Source organism: Dermochelys coriacea, chromosome 7, assembly GCF_009764565.3.
Source record: "Dermochelys coriacea isolate rDerCor1 chromosome 7, rDerCor1.pri.v4, whole genome shotgun sequence".
In the NCBI taxonomy this organism is placed as follows: Eukaryota; Metazoa; Chordata; order Testudines; family Dermochelyidae; genus Dermochelys; species Dermochelys coriacea.
The window spans coordinates 11,042,072-11,056,161 of NC_050074.1; the positions used below are offsets into that span (position 1 = coordinate 11,042,072).

Here is a 14,090-nt window from a genome sequence, read left to right on the forward strand (position 1 = left end):
AAACTGCTGATCAGAACGGCCAGAATGGGCAGTGTTTGACCCCTCCTGGAGGCCATTTTACAGCAACATAACCAAGCGCGGTGTCTATGATGACATTTTGTGGATACATCTTTGCCACAAAAAACTCTGTCTCGTCAAGGTGGTTTTATTTTGTCGGCAAAGCAGGAGAGTTTTGTTGGCAAAAGGAGTGCATACACTGCCTCAGATACACAGGCAACACCTCCTATGACAAAAGGGAAATGCCCCACGATACAATAGGAGTTGTACTCAGTTATTTAACCAATTCTATCATGTTTGTGTCAATTTTGATTTCTCTGGTTGGAGCAAAATTTATCTGAATTTTCTGAAAATACCATTGCTGACTCCAAAGTGAAAACAAGGAAAAACAGACCCACTTTCTCAGTCCTTAATTGAACATTGGGAATATCAGAATACTAACGCAAACTGATGTGGTTGACAAGCTTATTAGTATGTCAATATCCAGAACGTGCTTCTAATTTACCTGTTTTATGGAAGGGCTGATGCTGTGTTTAGAAATAAACTGAAAGAACTGGCTGTGCTTATAGATGCAGTAAAGATGTGTGAGTTGAGCACTGGTTGTTTGTTTACAGAAATATTTTGTTTGCACAAAAGGTTGACAGATGTAGCAAGCACATACAGCCATAGAGTGAACTTAGGTAGACGAGATAAGCCAAAAATTTCACAATTTTCTCCCTCCTCTGGAACACTGAAGATTTGCTTAGCATAATATATGAAGATTAGTAAATAGAGGTTTCTGTGATTTTGCTGAGTGCTGAACAGAAACCAAGCAGCAATAAGTACAAGTTGTCCAATCTGTCTGTCTAAAATATGCATACTTAAAATAAAATTTAAAAATCCACACAAGTCCTTTTGTAAAAGTGCTTCCATCCAGGAAAGCCCAAATTCTTTACTGTACCTTAGGAAGAGGAACAACAGGACAAAGACAAATACTATGCTACACCTAGAACGGCCACAAAAAGTAGTTGCATGCATAGCCTGGGTAAATTTTGTTTGAGGTCAAAAGCTGCTCATTACAGAAGCACTGCACACCTTCCAAGTGACTTACATTGTGGCATGGAAACCTACTGACCTACAGAACTAGCTGAATGCCCACAAAGTAGGTCATTGGGGTTCCTCTCTTTAAAAGGAGTGTGTAATCATTGTGAAAGCGACATGACTGACTACATATACGTAGAGACAAATTTACGTGTTTCATGCAGAGGAGCAAATAACCAAATGAGAACAGTCAGGGTAGGTCTTCACTATGAAATTAACTCAAGTGTTCGGCACTACGGTCTAAGCACCCAGGTTAGCCTAACCTGGGTATAAGCAGCCACACTGAAAAGCTATACCCATTACCAGGTCCTCACTGATGCTGTACTCAGCTGTGTGTGTGTGTGTCACTATGGCACATCCCATGATTCTTTGTGCTGCAATATATTGAGCCGCTTCAAGATACTTTTCTACTGAATTGTAGAAGAACTTTTCTGTCCTTCTGGACACACATGGTGGAATTGTGGGAAGGCACTGGAGGACTATCAGCATGAGTATCAAGTATGAGCCCAAGTTAATTCTGCAGAAAAGACATGCTCGAAGGAGGTGACAGGATCTGGCAGTTTCCTGACTACTTGGTATAGTGTACACTTGCTGCCTATTTCAGGTCCATGTGCGACTGGGTCCCAGTAATTTAAAGGGCCCATATAAGAGATCTTTAAGGGTGCACTGCATAGAAGCCAATCTCAAATCTGCTCAACTTTCCAGTTTTTTGACCAACCCATAGGAAAGTGAAACAATCAAGTCAGTTTAAGGAAAGCATGCACTTAAAGGGACTTTGCATTCCTCTGCCTTCACGTAGTTCCAGCACAAGACTCTATAGAGACACAGAGGGAGCTGGTGTCCAGCTGAAGCAGGGCCTGTTTACAAGAAGAGAGGAAAGATAGATAGATAGATTTTTTTTTTTTGCACGCTTTGGTTTCAGTACTTCGGCTTGAGAGACAAACCAAGATGAAGGGGGGCTATCTGGCGCTGGAGCAGCAGGCTATATCTGTGTATATTTGGCGCTGGAGCAGACTCAATGCCAGGGGCAGGGGCTCACCCATGGGAGCCTCCAAGGTCTTGTTTTCACTAGGAATAATGTTAGGTCTTTTACACCTTAAGCTTCCCCTTAGCGTTTACCTCATCCTGCTAACACATGAAACAGCCTGCTGTGTCCAAAATACAATTTTACCATGTCAGCTAACATAGAAAAAAAAACTCAACATTTTCCCAGTGGAAATGTACCCCAAAAGCTCTATTTATTTTGTTTGATTAAGGTGTTCAGAAACGGGAGGAGAGGAGTAGAGAATGGAGGTAGAAAACAAACGTCTCTGCCAGTGAGATGGCACCTACTGTATTAATCACCTGTAGCATTTCAGATGCCCAAGGCTGGGAGCTAAAAAGATCCAGGGAGCGGGATGGGGTGTCTCCTGGCATGCTTATTTGAATGTCAATACCCAGTACACACTTCCTGTTCAGCGTTTTAGCTCTGGGAAAAAACCTGAGCGGTTCAGGCCATGTTTGTGAACATCCAACATTTTGTGCCTCACAATGCCAGATTTGTGGAAGGTTCTTCCTATTTTTAGCTCCCCAATCACACTGGGTTTGCCAACTCCATTGTGGCTGGGGAGCTAAAAATAGGAAGAACCTTTTTACAGGGGTACAGCTGCAGCATATTAAGAGTATAGAAATATACTTATGTTGAAAAATCAAATGAATTTTAATACATGTGAAAGACACTTAACTTAGAGCTAAATGAAAGCAGCTTGCTTCTAACTACATCATGACTACGGAGTGAAACAAAAATCTTCAGGAAAGGATGGCCCGGCAGTTAAGTCAAAAGAATGGGACAACAATTAGAGTTCAGCCCCTGATTCCCAGAACAGAACTGAGCTACCTAGCAACTATTACGATGAGCTCAAGACTGAATAAATAGAGCCACACAGTGATGCGTGTTTATACTGGATAGAGTAATTTAGATTTTTGTCCCAAACTACAGATTATTAATTTTGTATCAAATGCTTTTATGTATGATCCATAACCAGTTATTTCCAAATAAGGATGTAATGGAAGCATTGTAAATCTGTGTTTCATAAATATACTCTGCTGAAATGAGAGATAAGATCAAGATTCTAATACCAGACATGTATTACCCTAAGTATAACAAAGATATCCAATCAGATCTCCAAGTGCATACCTTGTGTCTACAAATACTAGCGATAAGAACCACAGAAATGCCTATTAATAAACACACATACCCTCTTCAGGATATTTATGGAGCAAACTGTTGCTCTTTTATTCAAAAGTCACTTACTCTGAAGAATAAGATGGCAAATTGCCGCTCTCACATTTTTCAGACGTACAGAGAAGACTCCAATCGCTGCAACTTGATAGGAAAAGCCCTGCTGTAGGAACAGAGAGGCAAAGAAGGAGCCTATCCTAAAGAGTTAAGCTAGGAAAGTTATCACCCTCCCACATTTTCCCCAATCACCTGAGCAGGAAAATCCCAGAAAATGATCAATATTGTTGCTAAACACCACTTTTCTAGGAGTACCAGCAGCAGTGTGAAACGAATTATGAACAGGGGCAGGATTCTCAGGTATGATCACTCAGCTGGGAGAGGAAATGACCAGGAGATGTGGGGGAGGGGCTGGGTGAGAATGCAACATGTGCACACCTCAAAATAGAAACAAAGGGAGAGGACTGCCAGTACCTTTAAGAGAACTAGTTGGAAACAAAATGGACTAAACTCTGCCTCAAATAAACAACTCGTATTAATATGAATGGGGGCAAAATTTGGCCCTAAAATGTCCAGATTAAATATTCCTTCTATATTTTGAAGCAGTATTGGGTACTGGAAGGGTAGAATGTGTTAAGCAAATCTCCCCAATAGCAGAAGTTTTAATTCAAGCCCTAACCTCTTTTTAGCTACCAGGTAGCTATACTAGCACAAATCCCTTAGTAGATGCAAGTAGACTTGCCCTAGTGCAACTTTCCCTGGTTTGAAACCAAGATAAACCATGTTACCATAAGTCACTTTTTACACATGTGCACCACATCTACACTAGAAGTTCACATTGATGTGGCTATACCAGTACAAAAACTCCAGGGTAGGCAAAGCCTCAGCCTACTTGGCTTGATGTTACTATTGTTCAGTCTCAAATCAGCTTTGAAGTTTTCACCTCACTGAAATGAATGTTGGATTGTATGTAATTTGCACCTTTGTTTCTTTTACTGTTTATCGGAAAATTCCTTAGAACACCCGAACACTCAATACTAGATACATTTACTAAAGTAGAGGGAGATAAAATTTAGAAGTTAAAAAGTGAGAAGATAACTTGTGAAAGTAAATGGTTGCATATTACGACAACTTTAGAATTTACATCAATGTTATATGTTTAATCCAACCATAACATTTATGAATTGGGCTGAATGTGGCCCCACACATTTTAAAAATATTATTTTGTAACTTAAATATTTACAGGGGGTCCACTGAAAAACACTGTTCCAGTACAGATTAATAATTAATAGTCTATCTTGGTTCTTCCTGTTCATTAGCAAATTCAGAAGTCACTGGATTTGCACGTAAAATTCCCTTTTTAGGCTCCTAGGGAAGGGACATTAAATCAGAAAATAAGTGAAACTTCTCACTGAAGTCAGTCACCCCTCCCACACAGCAAACAAGGATTATATCAAGTCTGTAAAAACGTACACAATCAATCAAAGTTAGTTAAAGTTTAAACTAGTTCACAAATCAGAAAACATTAATCTGCCAAAATAAATTCTACAGCAAATCACTGACTTCACTGTGGGGTTTAAAAAAAAAAAAAAAGTGATTTTGAGTTCATGTAAATCTGTTGAAACTGGGAACATTTTAACTGCACACAGTTAAAGATGAACGACATTTGCTTCTCTTCAGATCTTCGAAAAATATTATGAATTTGTCCAAATTACTTTTAAATATAAAGTAAAATACTTCAAAAACTTTAATGAAACTCACTAGTTTTAGTGAGCTAAATGATATCAGTTTGTCAAATTATATCTTAAGTTGCTGATCCAATATCTCAGGTTAACCACAGTTTTATCTGGATAAAATTTATATAAAAATCACTCAAACAGATTTCGTCATCAAACAAAAGTATTCTGAGTAATAAATCGTCAGCCATAAACCACCACATTTCCTTAGTCACTTATGAAAAAACCCTGAAGAGTTTCCCAGCTATTGACTTATACGTCACATACAGTAACACTCAAAGCCAAACCACAATAAAGAACTCTGACCTCTGAGGTCTTCTACATACGCACACAAACAAAAGTGCACTCACAATAGTCAGTGACTACTACTTTCAGCTGAGTATTTGTAAATGACACTAAAGCAAAACTGTATGATTTTTAATGGCGTATCCTGTACCATACATACTTTCAAATTCTACAACATAAATCAAACAGCGGCACACAAACACTTAACTCACTTAAATGCACACAAACTTAATATATCCTAAATTAAAATAAGCTGTCCAGAAAAAGTGCTAATGGGAAAATGCTTTATGATGTTCCAGACCCAATGATCACATTTGCAAATTATGTAGCATTTCTTAACCTAAAGTTGTCTTCTACAAAACAATTTTTCATTCTTAACTGGAAGAGTAATTGTTTTGGCTGAACAAACATTTTCAAATGTATCATTTTCAAAAAAGTTTTATATGGATTTTCATTTCTCAGAAAGTACTGTGGTCAAATTGAAAAGATCATATAAGATACACCAAGTTAGTCCATGCACCACCCACACTTGGATTCCTAGTCTCATTTAGACTCCCATCCTGCAAGCACTTATACACATGCTCAACTTTATGACCATGTTTACACTCACTGATTTCAAGAGGACTACTCATAGGAGTAAAGTCAGGCCTTAACCCTGCAGATGGATCCATTAAAATATCCCACAGAAGCCCACAGCACTTTGCCCAGACTCAGATATCCACCTGAAGAAGTTAAATTGCAGGACTGGAGAGTAATAGAACAAAACTTAAAGATTTAGGTCCACATTCAAATGGCTTTATATTCTTCATATTATCATATCTAAATTAAGGATATGCCAATTTCAGATCAGCCAATTTATCTCAACACTTTTCAGAATACCCTACTGTAAAGCACATACACTCTTTAATCAACACGCAATATAATTAAAATATGCTAGTTACTTAGTGGAGTACTACAATACTACACAAAGCTGTCGTGGTCATGTCACCCACAGGCTCAATGGCCCAAAAGCTTGGTCCAAATTTAAAAACAAAAAAAATGCTTAGCACTTATAAAGGCATTTTTTTTTGTTCAAAGCACTGTACAAACAAACTAACTGAATACATTTTTAGCCTCCTTTGTCAATCAACTCAAAACACCAGAAGTCTTCAAGAAACAGTCTGCTCAGCATGCAAAGAGCTTTACTTAAAACACTGTCTTAAACTTTGAAAAAAATAAGAATATAATATTTCCTTAATAGAAAGAGACAAAAATATGAACTCCTCAAATTTAGGAATGTACTTGTACAAAATATAAAAATATTAAAATGAGTCAAAGGCATTTGAAAGGAGATTTGCAAACAAAAAAGCAGTTTCATGTTCACAGCCTAGTCCAGGGGTTGGCAACCTTTCAGAAGTGGTGTGCCGAGTCTTCATATATTCACTCTAATTTAAGGTTTCATGTGCCAGTAATACATTTTAAAGTTTTTATGAGGTCTCTTTCTATAAGACTATAATATATAACTAAACTATTGTTGTATGTAAAGTAAATAAGGTTTTTAAAATGTTTAAGAAGCTTCATTTAAATTAAATTAAATTAAAATGCAGAGCCCCCCGAACTGGTGTCCAGGACCCAGGCAGTGTGAGCGCCACTGAAAATCAGCATGCATGCCGCCTTTGGCACAGGTGCCATAGGTTGCTTACCCCGGCCTAGTCCTAACTCTCACTGTCATGAGTAACTTTCTAAACCCAAGTGAGTGGGGGGGGGAGAGGGGTGATTATGTGTAGTCATTTAACTAGAGTATGGCAGTCTCACTGTCTTGCAAAAACTTCCATCATGCAGAAAGAACCAACAGTTAAAGATTTCAGAAATCCACATGATTTCCACAAATAAATTTTCTGTGGCAAACCAACTAATCTCAAATGACAATAGAATTCAACGATCAACAAGACGAGAGGAATAAAAAAAAAGCTGTTTCTGTGGCATCTTTAGTTTCAGCTATTTCTCTTCAATTCCCTTATCCCCCAAAATGCAGAACAAATATTTCCAACAGAACAAAAATTGTTTCCCCAAATGACAGAGAGAAATGTCCACCCAAATCAGAATTGAAAAGGCTTAAAAAAAAAAAAAAAAAGAGTCTTTTTATCATCATCAAATGGAACATACAGAAAAAAACATCAGGTCACTACCATGCCTATAAAACAGTTGTGTCCAAGGTATACTTAAGCATTGGAACAGAATTTAAAACAACATACAGTATTAAGAGGAGAACAGGGGAGATTATTTCCTCTAAAGGAAATAAAATACTGAACCCACTTCAAGGTAGCAGGTAAAATCAACAAGACAGAATAATTATGGATTAAAGAAATAAAAAGCAGCGGCTACATATTTTAATGTATATGTATACCTTGTGGAGGTGCCTTTCCTGACATCGCAGATGCTGCATTTGAAGGCTTCAGCACTGTTCCTAAAGGTGCAGACACTACAATCCCAAAAGCCTTCGTCTGCTGCAGGTTTTGCTTGCCTTTTTGGCCTTGAGGAGAGAGTGTGCGTGTGCGTATGTGTGTATGGGGAGGAGGAAAAAAGGAGGAGGAGGAAGAGAGGAGGAGAAAAAGAAAAACACACACATTAGAAACCATATTATCAAGCGGTGAAATCCAGTGCATTCGGTAATTCTCAACTTGCATCGCCAGACTCCGTTTCTCTTCCTTGCCTAAAGAGTCACCAAATATCTGCTATTGGGGGCGAGGGGGGGGGGGCGCACTATTATAAAGCAGTAAGCCCATCCCCCCCCACACACACTTTGCTTTATCCTAGCCTTCGAGCCCCCCCCCCCCCCCACACACACTACGCACCCTGCATGAGCTAACCACCACCCCCCACACACACCCTGGAAGGAAAGAAACCGGGGTGGGGGGCGGGGGGGGGGGCTTTTCCTCTCAATGTTTAAACCCAGACAATCGACTTTCACACAAACAACAACGGTTACCCAGTGAACCTGGGAGGACGAGACTTGGGCAGGGGAGGGGAGAGACAAGAGGAGCCCGTCTCCCCCCCCCCTCACCCTCCTTTTTTGGAGAGGGGTGGGGGGGGTGAAGACGTGAAAAGCAGGGAGGCGTGTTCCCCCCCCCCATGTCTGTCTGTCTGTCTGTCTGTCTCCTCCACCTTGTTAAATCTCCCTTTGTCTGGGAGAAGTGAGGAGCGGAGGAGAGTGTGTTTGTGTGAGGGAGAGGAGCCGCCATAGCTGCTCTCACACCAGCTTAGCCCTGGCACCAGCAGCAAGGAGACACAAGCCCGTCTCCCTCCTCCTCTTGCCCTCACACGCTCCCTCCATCTTAGGAGCCTCGCGGCTGGCGAACAGCCCCCTCGCGCACCGCGGAGAGGCCGGAGTTGCTCTACCTGGCGGGAGGGGCACAAACAGCCCCCCCCCCCCCGCTGCCTCCATCTTAGGAGCCCCCCCGCCCCCGCCCCAGCCACACAAGGGCCTAGGCGCCCCCGGCACGAGGGGAGCTGCCCGCTGGGGGGAGGCCCCACAGTCCGCCCCTACCCCGGCCGGCCACCCGCCCTCCCTCCATCTTAGGAGCCTCTCTCCGCCGACCCGCCCCCGGGAGCCCGCTCGTTCTGCACCTGGTCGGGCTCTTCTTGTCGCCCATGGTCATGGATCGGGGCCCCCCTGCCCTGCGCGCGAAGGGAGAGGAGACGGCTCGGGGCGGACTCGGTCCAGCGGGCTCCGGCTGCTCCTCCGCCGCCGCCGCCGACGCTCCAGCCGCTGCCAGGCTCCGCTCCAGACTAGCAGCGCAGCCCGGCTCCCTCCCTCCCTCCCACACACCCACAGCACGGCGACAGCGGGCGGAGCTCGCCGCCCGGCCGGGCCAATCCGGGCCGCCCGGCCTTGGGCTCCGCCGGGGAGGGGAGAAGGGACGGGAAGGCGCCCTCCCCGCTCCCCACCCGCAAGGCGGGGGGGCCCCAGCCGGCAGCCCGCGGGGGGGGGGAAGGGAATGTGCCACCCCCCCCGAACCACCCACCGGCGGGGGAGAGAGGAACGTGCCCCCCCCCCCCCCCAGCCACAGGGCAACTGCCCCCGGAGGGGAACGTAGCCCCCCCCCACCAGCCACCCGCAGGGGAGAAAGGAACCTGCCTCCCCCCCCCGGGGAACGTGTCCCCCCCACCACCAGCCACCCGCAGGGGAGAGAGGAACCTGCCTCCCCCCCACAGGGAATGTGTCCCCCCCCCACAACCAGCCACCCACCCCTTGGGGAGAGAGAAACCTGCCTCCCCCCAGGGAACGTGTCTCCCCCCCCACAACCAGCCACCCACCCACTGGGGAGAGAGGAACCTGCCCTCCCCCCCCACAACCAACCACCCACCCACTGGGGAGAGAGGAACCTGCCTCCCCCCCAGGGAATGTGTCCCCCCCACAACCAACCACCCACCCACTGGGGAGAGAGGAACCTGCCTCCCCCCCCCCGGGAACGTGTCCCCCCCACCACCAGCCACCCGCAGGGGAGAGAGGAACCTGCCTCCCCCCCACAGGGAATGTGTCCCCCCCCCACAACCAGCCACCCACCCCTTGGGGAGAGAGAAACCTGCCTCCCCCCAGGGAACGTGTCTCCCCCCCCACAACCAGCCACCCACCCACTGGGGAGAGAGGAACCTGCCCTCCCCCCCCACAACCAACCACCCACCCACTGGGGAGAGAGGAACCTGCCTCCCCCCCAGGGAATGTGTCCCCCCCACAACCAACCACCCACCCACTGGGGAGAGAGGAACCTGCCTCCCCCCCCCCGGGAACGTGTCCCCCCCACCACCAGCCACCCGCAGGGGAGAGAGGAACCTGCCTCCCCCCCACAGGGAATGTGTCCCCCCCCCCCAACCAGCCACCCACCCACTGGGGAGAGAGGAACCTGCCCCCCCAACCAGCCACCCACCCACTGGGGAGAGAGGAACCTGCCTCCCCCCCAGGGAATGTGTCCCCCCCACAACCAGCCACCCCCTGGGGAGAGAGGAACCTGCTTCCCTCCCCCCAGGGGAATGTGTCCCCCCCACAACCAGCCACCCCCTGGGGAGAGAGGAACCTGCCTCCCCCTCAGGGAACGTGTCCCCCCCCCCACAACCAGCCACCCCCTGCGGAGAGAGGAACCTGCTTCCCTCCCCCCAGGGGAATGTGTCCCCCCCACAACCAGCCACCCCCTGGGGAGAGAGGAACCTGTCCTCCCCCTCCCCAACCAGCCACCCACCCACTGGGGAGAGAGGAACCTGCCTCCCCCCCAGGGAATGTGTCCCCCCCACAACCAGCCACCCCCTGGGGAGAGAGGAACCTGCTTCCCTCCCCCCAGGGGAATGTGTCCCCCCCACAACCAGCCACCCCCTGGGGAGAGAGGAACCTGCCTCCCCCCCAGGGAACGTGTCTCCCCCCCCCACAACCAGCCACCCCCTGGGGAGAGAGGAACCTGCCTCCCCCTCAGGGAACGTGTCCCCCCCCCACAACCAGCCACCCACTGGGGAGAGAGGAACCTGCTTCCCTCCTCCCAGGGGAATGTGTCCCCCCCTACAACCAGCCACCCACTGGGGAGAGAGGAACCTGCTTCCCTCCTCCCAGGGGAACGTGTCCCCCCCCCACAACCAGCCACCCACTGGGGAGAGAGGAACCTGCTTCCCTCCTCCCAGGGGAATGTGTCCCCCCCTACAACCAGCCACCCACTGGGGAGAGAGGAACCTGCTTCCCTCCTCCCAGGGGAATGTGTCCCCCCCCTACAACCAGCCACCCACTGGGGAGAGAGGAACGTGTCCCCCCCCACAACCAGCCACCCGCAGGGGAGAGGGGAACATGCCCCCCAGAACCAGCCACCCACTGGGAAGAGAGAAACCTGTTCCCCAGCTACCCTCCAAGGGAATGTGCCCCCCCCCCGCAGCTACGCACCCACAGGACAGAGGGAAACGTGCCTCCCATTGCCAGTCAGCTACCCACCCACAGGGGATGGAGGAATGTCCCTCCCTAACCACGGGGAGAGAGGAACATGTTCCCCAGCCAGTCACCCACAGGGGAGGGGGGAATGTGCCCCCCACAACCAGCCACCCACCCACCTGAAGGGGCAAGGGGAACGTAGGCAGCAACAATCCACCCACCTGCCCCCATCAGGGGAGAGGGGAATGTGCCCCCCCCCGACCCAGCCTGCTGCCCAGACATAGGAGAGAGGGGAATGTTCCCTGCAGCCAGCCCCGACCTCCCGAAAGGTGGGCCCAGGTAACCCAGGAGAGGGAAAGGGAGCTCCTGAGACCAGGTACAGAACAACAAGCTAAACCAAACAACTGGGAAGGCAGCCCAGGGAAGAGGGCGCTCTTGAAAGACAGCACAGTGGGGTCTATACCCACCCAAAGCAGGGTAGAGCCACCCCATGGGAATGGTGGGGTGCGGGAAAGCAAGGCGGCTTGTTCCTAGCTGTAACACAGTGGCCTGCCCTTTAAGGAGACAGGATGCCTGGGGCCAGCAAGGCCTGTTCTCAATAAAGGACAGAGACGTTAGCTGGAGGCAGCTCCAGAAGATGAGGGGCTCTGCAGTAGGCCCTGAAGGGGCGGGAGGTGACAGGAAGGGTGTGTCTTCTTTTTTGCAACTGCTGTGTTGTAATGGTTTTGCCTAAGTTTTATGTTGAAAACTAAGCCCTGGGGCAGGGCCCTGAAAGTCTCAGGTGTAGCCGTGAGTCCTTCCTAGGCTGGGAGACAGGCCAGCAGCCTACGCCATCCAACAGCCTTAAGAGAAGAGGCCTGTGAATGTGCCCCATCCAGTTCTGCTATCAGGGGCACAAAATAGCCCAGGGGAAGGAGAGGTATGGCTTCCCCCACTGAACCCAAAGAGATTTTATTGCCCAGGGCCAGGAGAATAGAGGCTTCCTGAGAGAGAGTAAGGTCACAAACCCCTCTGCAGCCAATGCAACCAGAGGGGACCCCAGTGAGCCCAGGGGAGAATGAAGCACTGTTTCCCCAACAGCCCTCCTCCCCTCCTGGCTAGGAGTCCAGCCAAGTGGAGAGAGAGTATGGGGAGAAGGCAAGGGGCACTGTGTCCATTCCCAGCCCACACAGAAAACCAAGAGCTAGCCCTGGGAAAAGGCCAATGGGAGCCCTGATCAAGGAACAGAGGATATCTACTCCCATTCCTTCCCTATAGGGACCAGCGATGGGAGATCTTGGGAGAGGGCATTGAGAAAAGACCAGCATCACCCCCAGTCAGCCCAGTGAAAAGGGGACTTGTGCACCAGGGCAGTGGGAGATATGCTCACCCTCCCATCCACCAAAAGGAGGGCTCAGTGAGCCCGCGGGAGAGAGGGGAGGTACCCACCCAAAGGACGATGTAATAAGCCCCAGGGCAAGGGAAGGAGAGTCTACTCCCACGGGAGCAAAGTTGAGTATCTCAGAGTCAAGGGACATGAAGAGGAAGGCCGAGCAGACATATCCCCATTCCCCAGCCGCACATTCCCTCAGACCCTGCAGCATAGCCAGCTCAGGGGAGAGACGGGGCCATTCTCTGTCCTCGCACACGTATGCAACCTCATGGACTTCAATGGAATTTGCCCTGATGTAATGGAGTGTGGAATTTAGCCTGAAAGGAGAAGCAAAGAGTGTAGGGAGTGCCTTCGGAGAGACATCCATTCTTGAGCCCCAAATCTCCACTTCCCCCTCCTCAGAGCCCATGAGCTACCTCTGAAGATGTCCAGACTTTACCTACTTTCTTCCTTCTCTCTATTGTTCTTTGTCGTGAATCATAGACCCACACAGATACTTGACTATTGCCTTTATGGCATATTTGTAATTTCTTAACTTTTCAAAAGTGACATTCACATTTGTTCATGATTGACTCATGAACCATTTGACATTCTTTAAAAACTAAAAGGGAATAGGGAGTTGCATATTCAGCACAAGCTGTGCATCCTCTCCCCTTCCCCTAACATACAAGCAAAGGGCAGTGCAAAGGGGTGCATCTATAGTGGTATTAGCCACAACCATATTTCTGCTCCAATGTAGCAGAATAGTGGAAGCTATGTAGTGTACACAGGCGCTTTTATCACATTACCAGGGTTAGATGATGCACTGGCAAAAAATGTGTGTCTACATTAACAGCCTCCACTGCTGGAAAATTACGGCTGCCAAATTTGCTAGTGCAGACAAGACCGCAAGATGCAACATAATCTAGAGGGCCAAGTCTACTCTTAAAATTTAGAATGACCTAGCCATGTCATTCAGGGGTGTGAAAAATTCACATCCCTGAGCAACCTAGTTAAGCTGACCTAACCAGGTAGATTGACAGAAGAATTATTCCATCACCCTAGCTATCGCCGCTCAGAGAAGTGGATTAACTATAGCAATGGAAAATCCCCTTCTGTTGATGTAGGACACAGCTATACTATGACGCTACAGCGACACAATGGCAGTGCCATGCCTGTGCCACTATATGGCCTGTAGTATTAGCCTAGGAGAGTTTAAGTGGCACGCACTGAGCCATACCCAGCATTCCAAAGGGAAAAAGATCAGTCAGTAAGAAGGCAGGGCTTGGGGGTGGCAAAGGATGGCAGGGCTGGAGAAGTTAGCTGGTGACAATGCACCCCAAAAAAGGGAGTTTTTTCATGATTTAGAAAACAAAGCCTTGTAAATAATGACTTGAGGTAACATATGCTTGTATCAGGAAAAGGCGAGAGTGTGGCTGTGCTTTGTACTTTAAAACCTCAGTGACACAGGCTTATCCATAGGTGGTGAAAGTCCTGCCCAGGTGCCCATTCAAAGCCAAAGGTATAATTTAACAGATT

General features: G+C 47.9%; 1 protein-coding gene across 1 annotated transcript in view; it reads right to left on the reverse strand.

Annotated features, from left to right (window-relative positions):
• The window catches only part of LOC119859161 (RING1 and YY1 binding protein), a 71,373-nt gene extending 62,262 nt beyond the window's left edge, over positions 1-9,111 (reverse strand). The window contains 2 exon segments of the mRNA XM_038410918.2: positions 7,703-7,828; positions 8,923-9,111. Coding sequence (XP_038266846.1) covers positions 7,703-7,828; positions 8,923-8,954 — 158 coding nt within the window. The 5' untranslated portion in view covers positions 8,955-9,111.
• Positions 9,112-14,090: the final 4,979 nt, after the last annotated feature.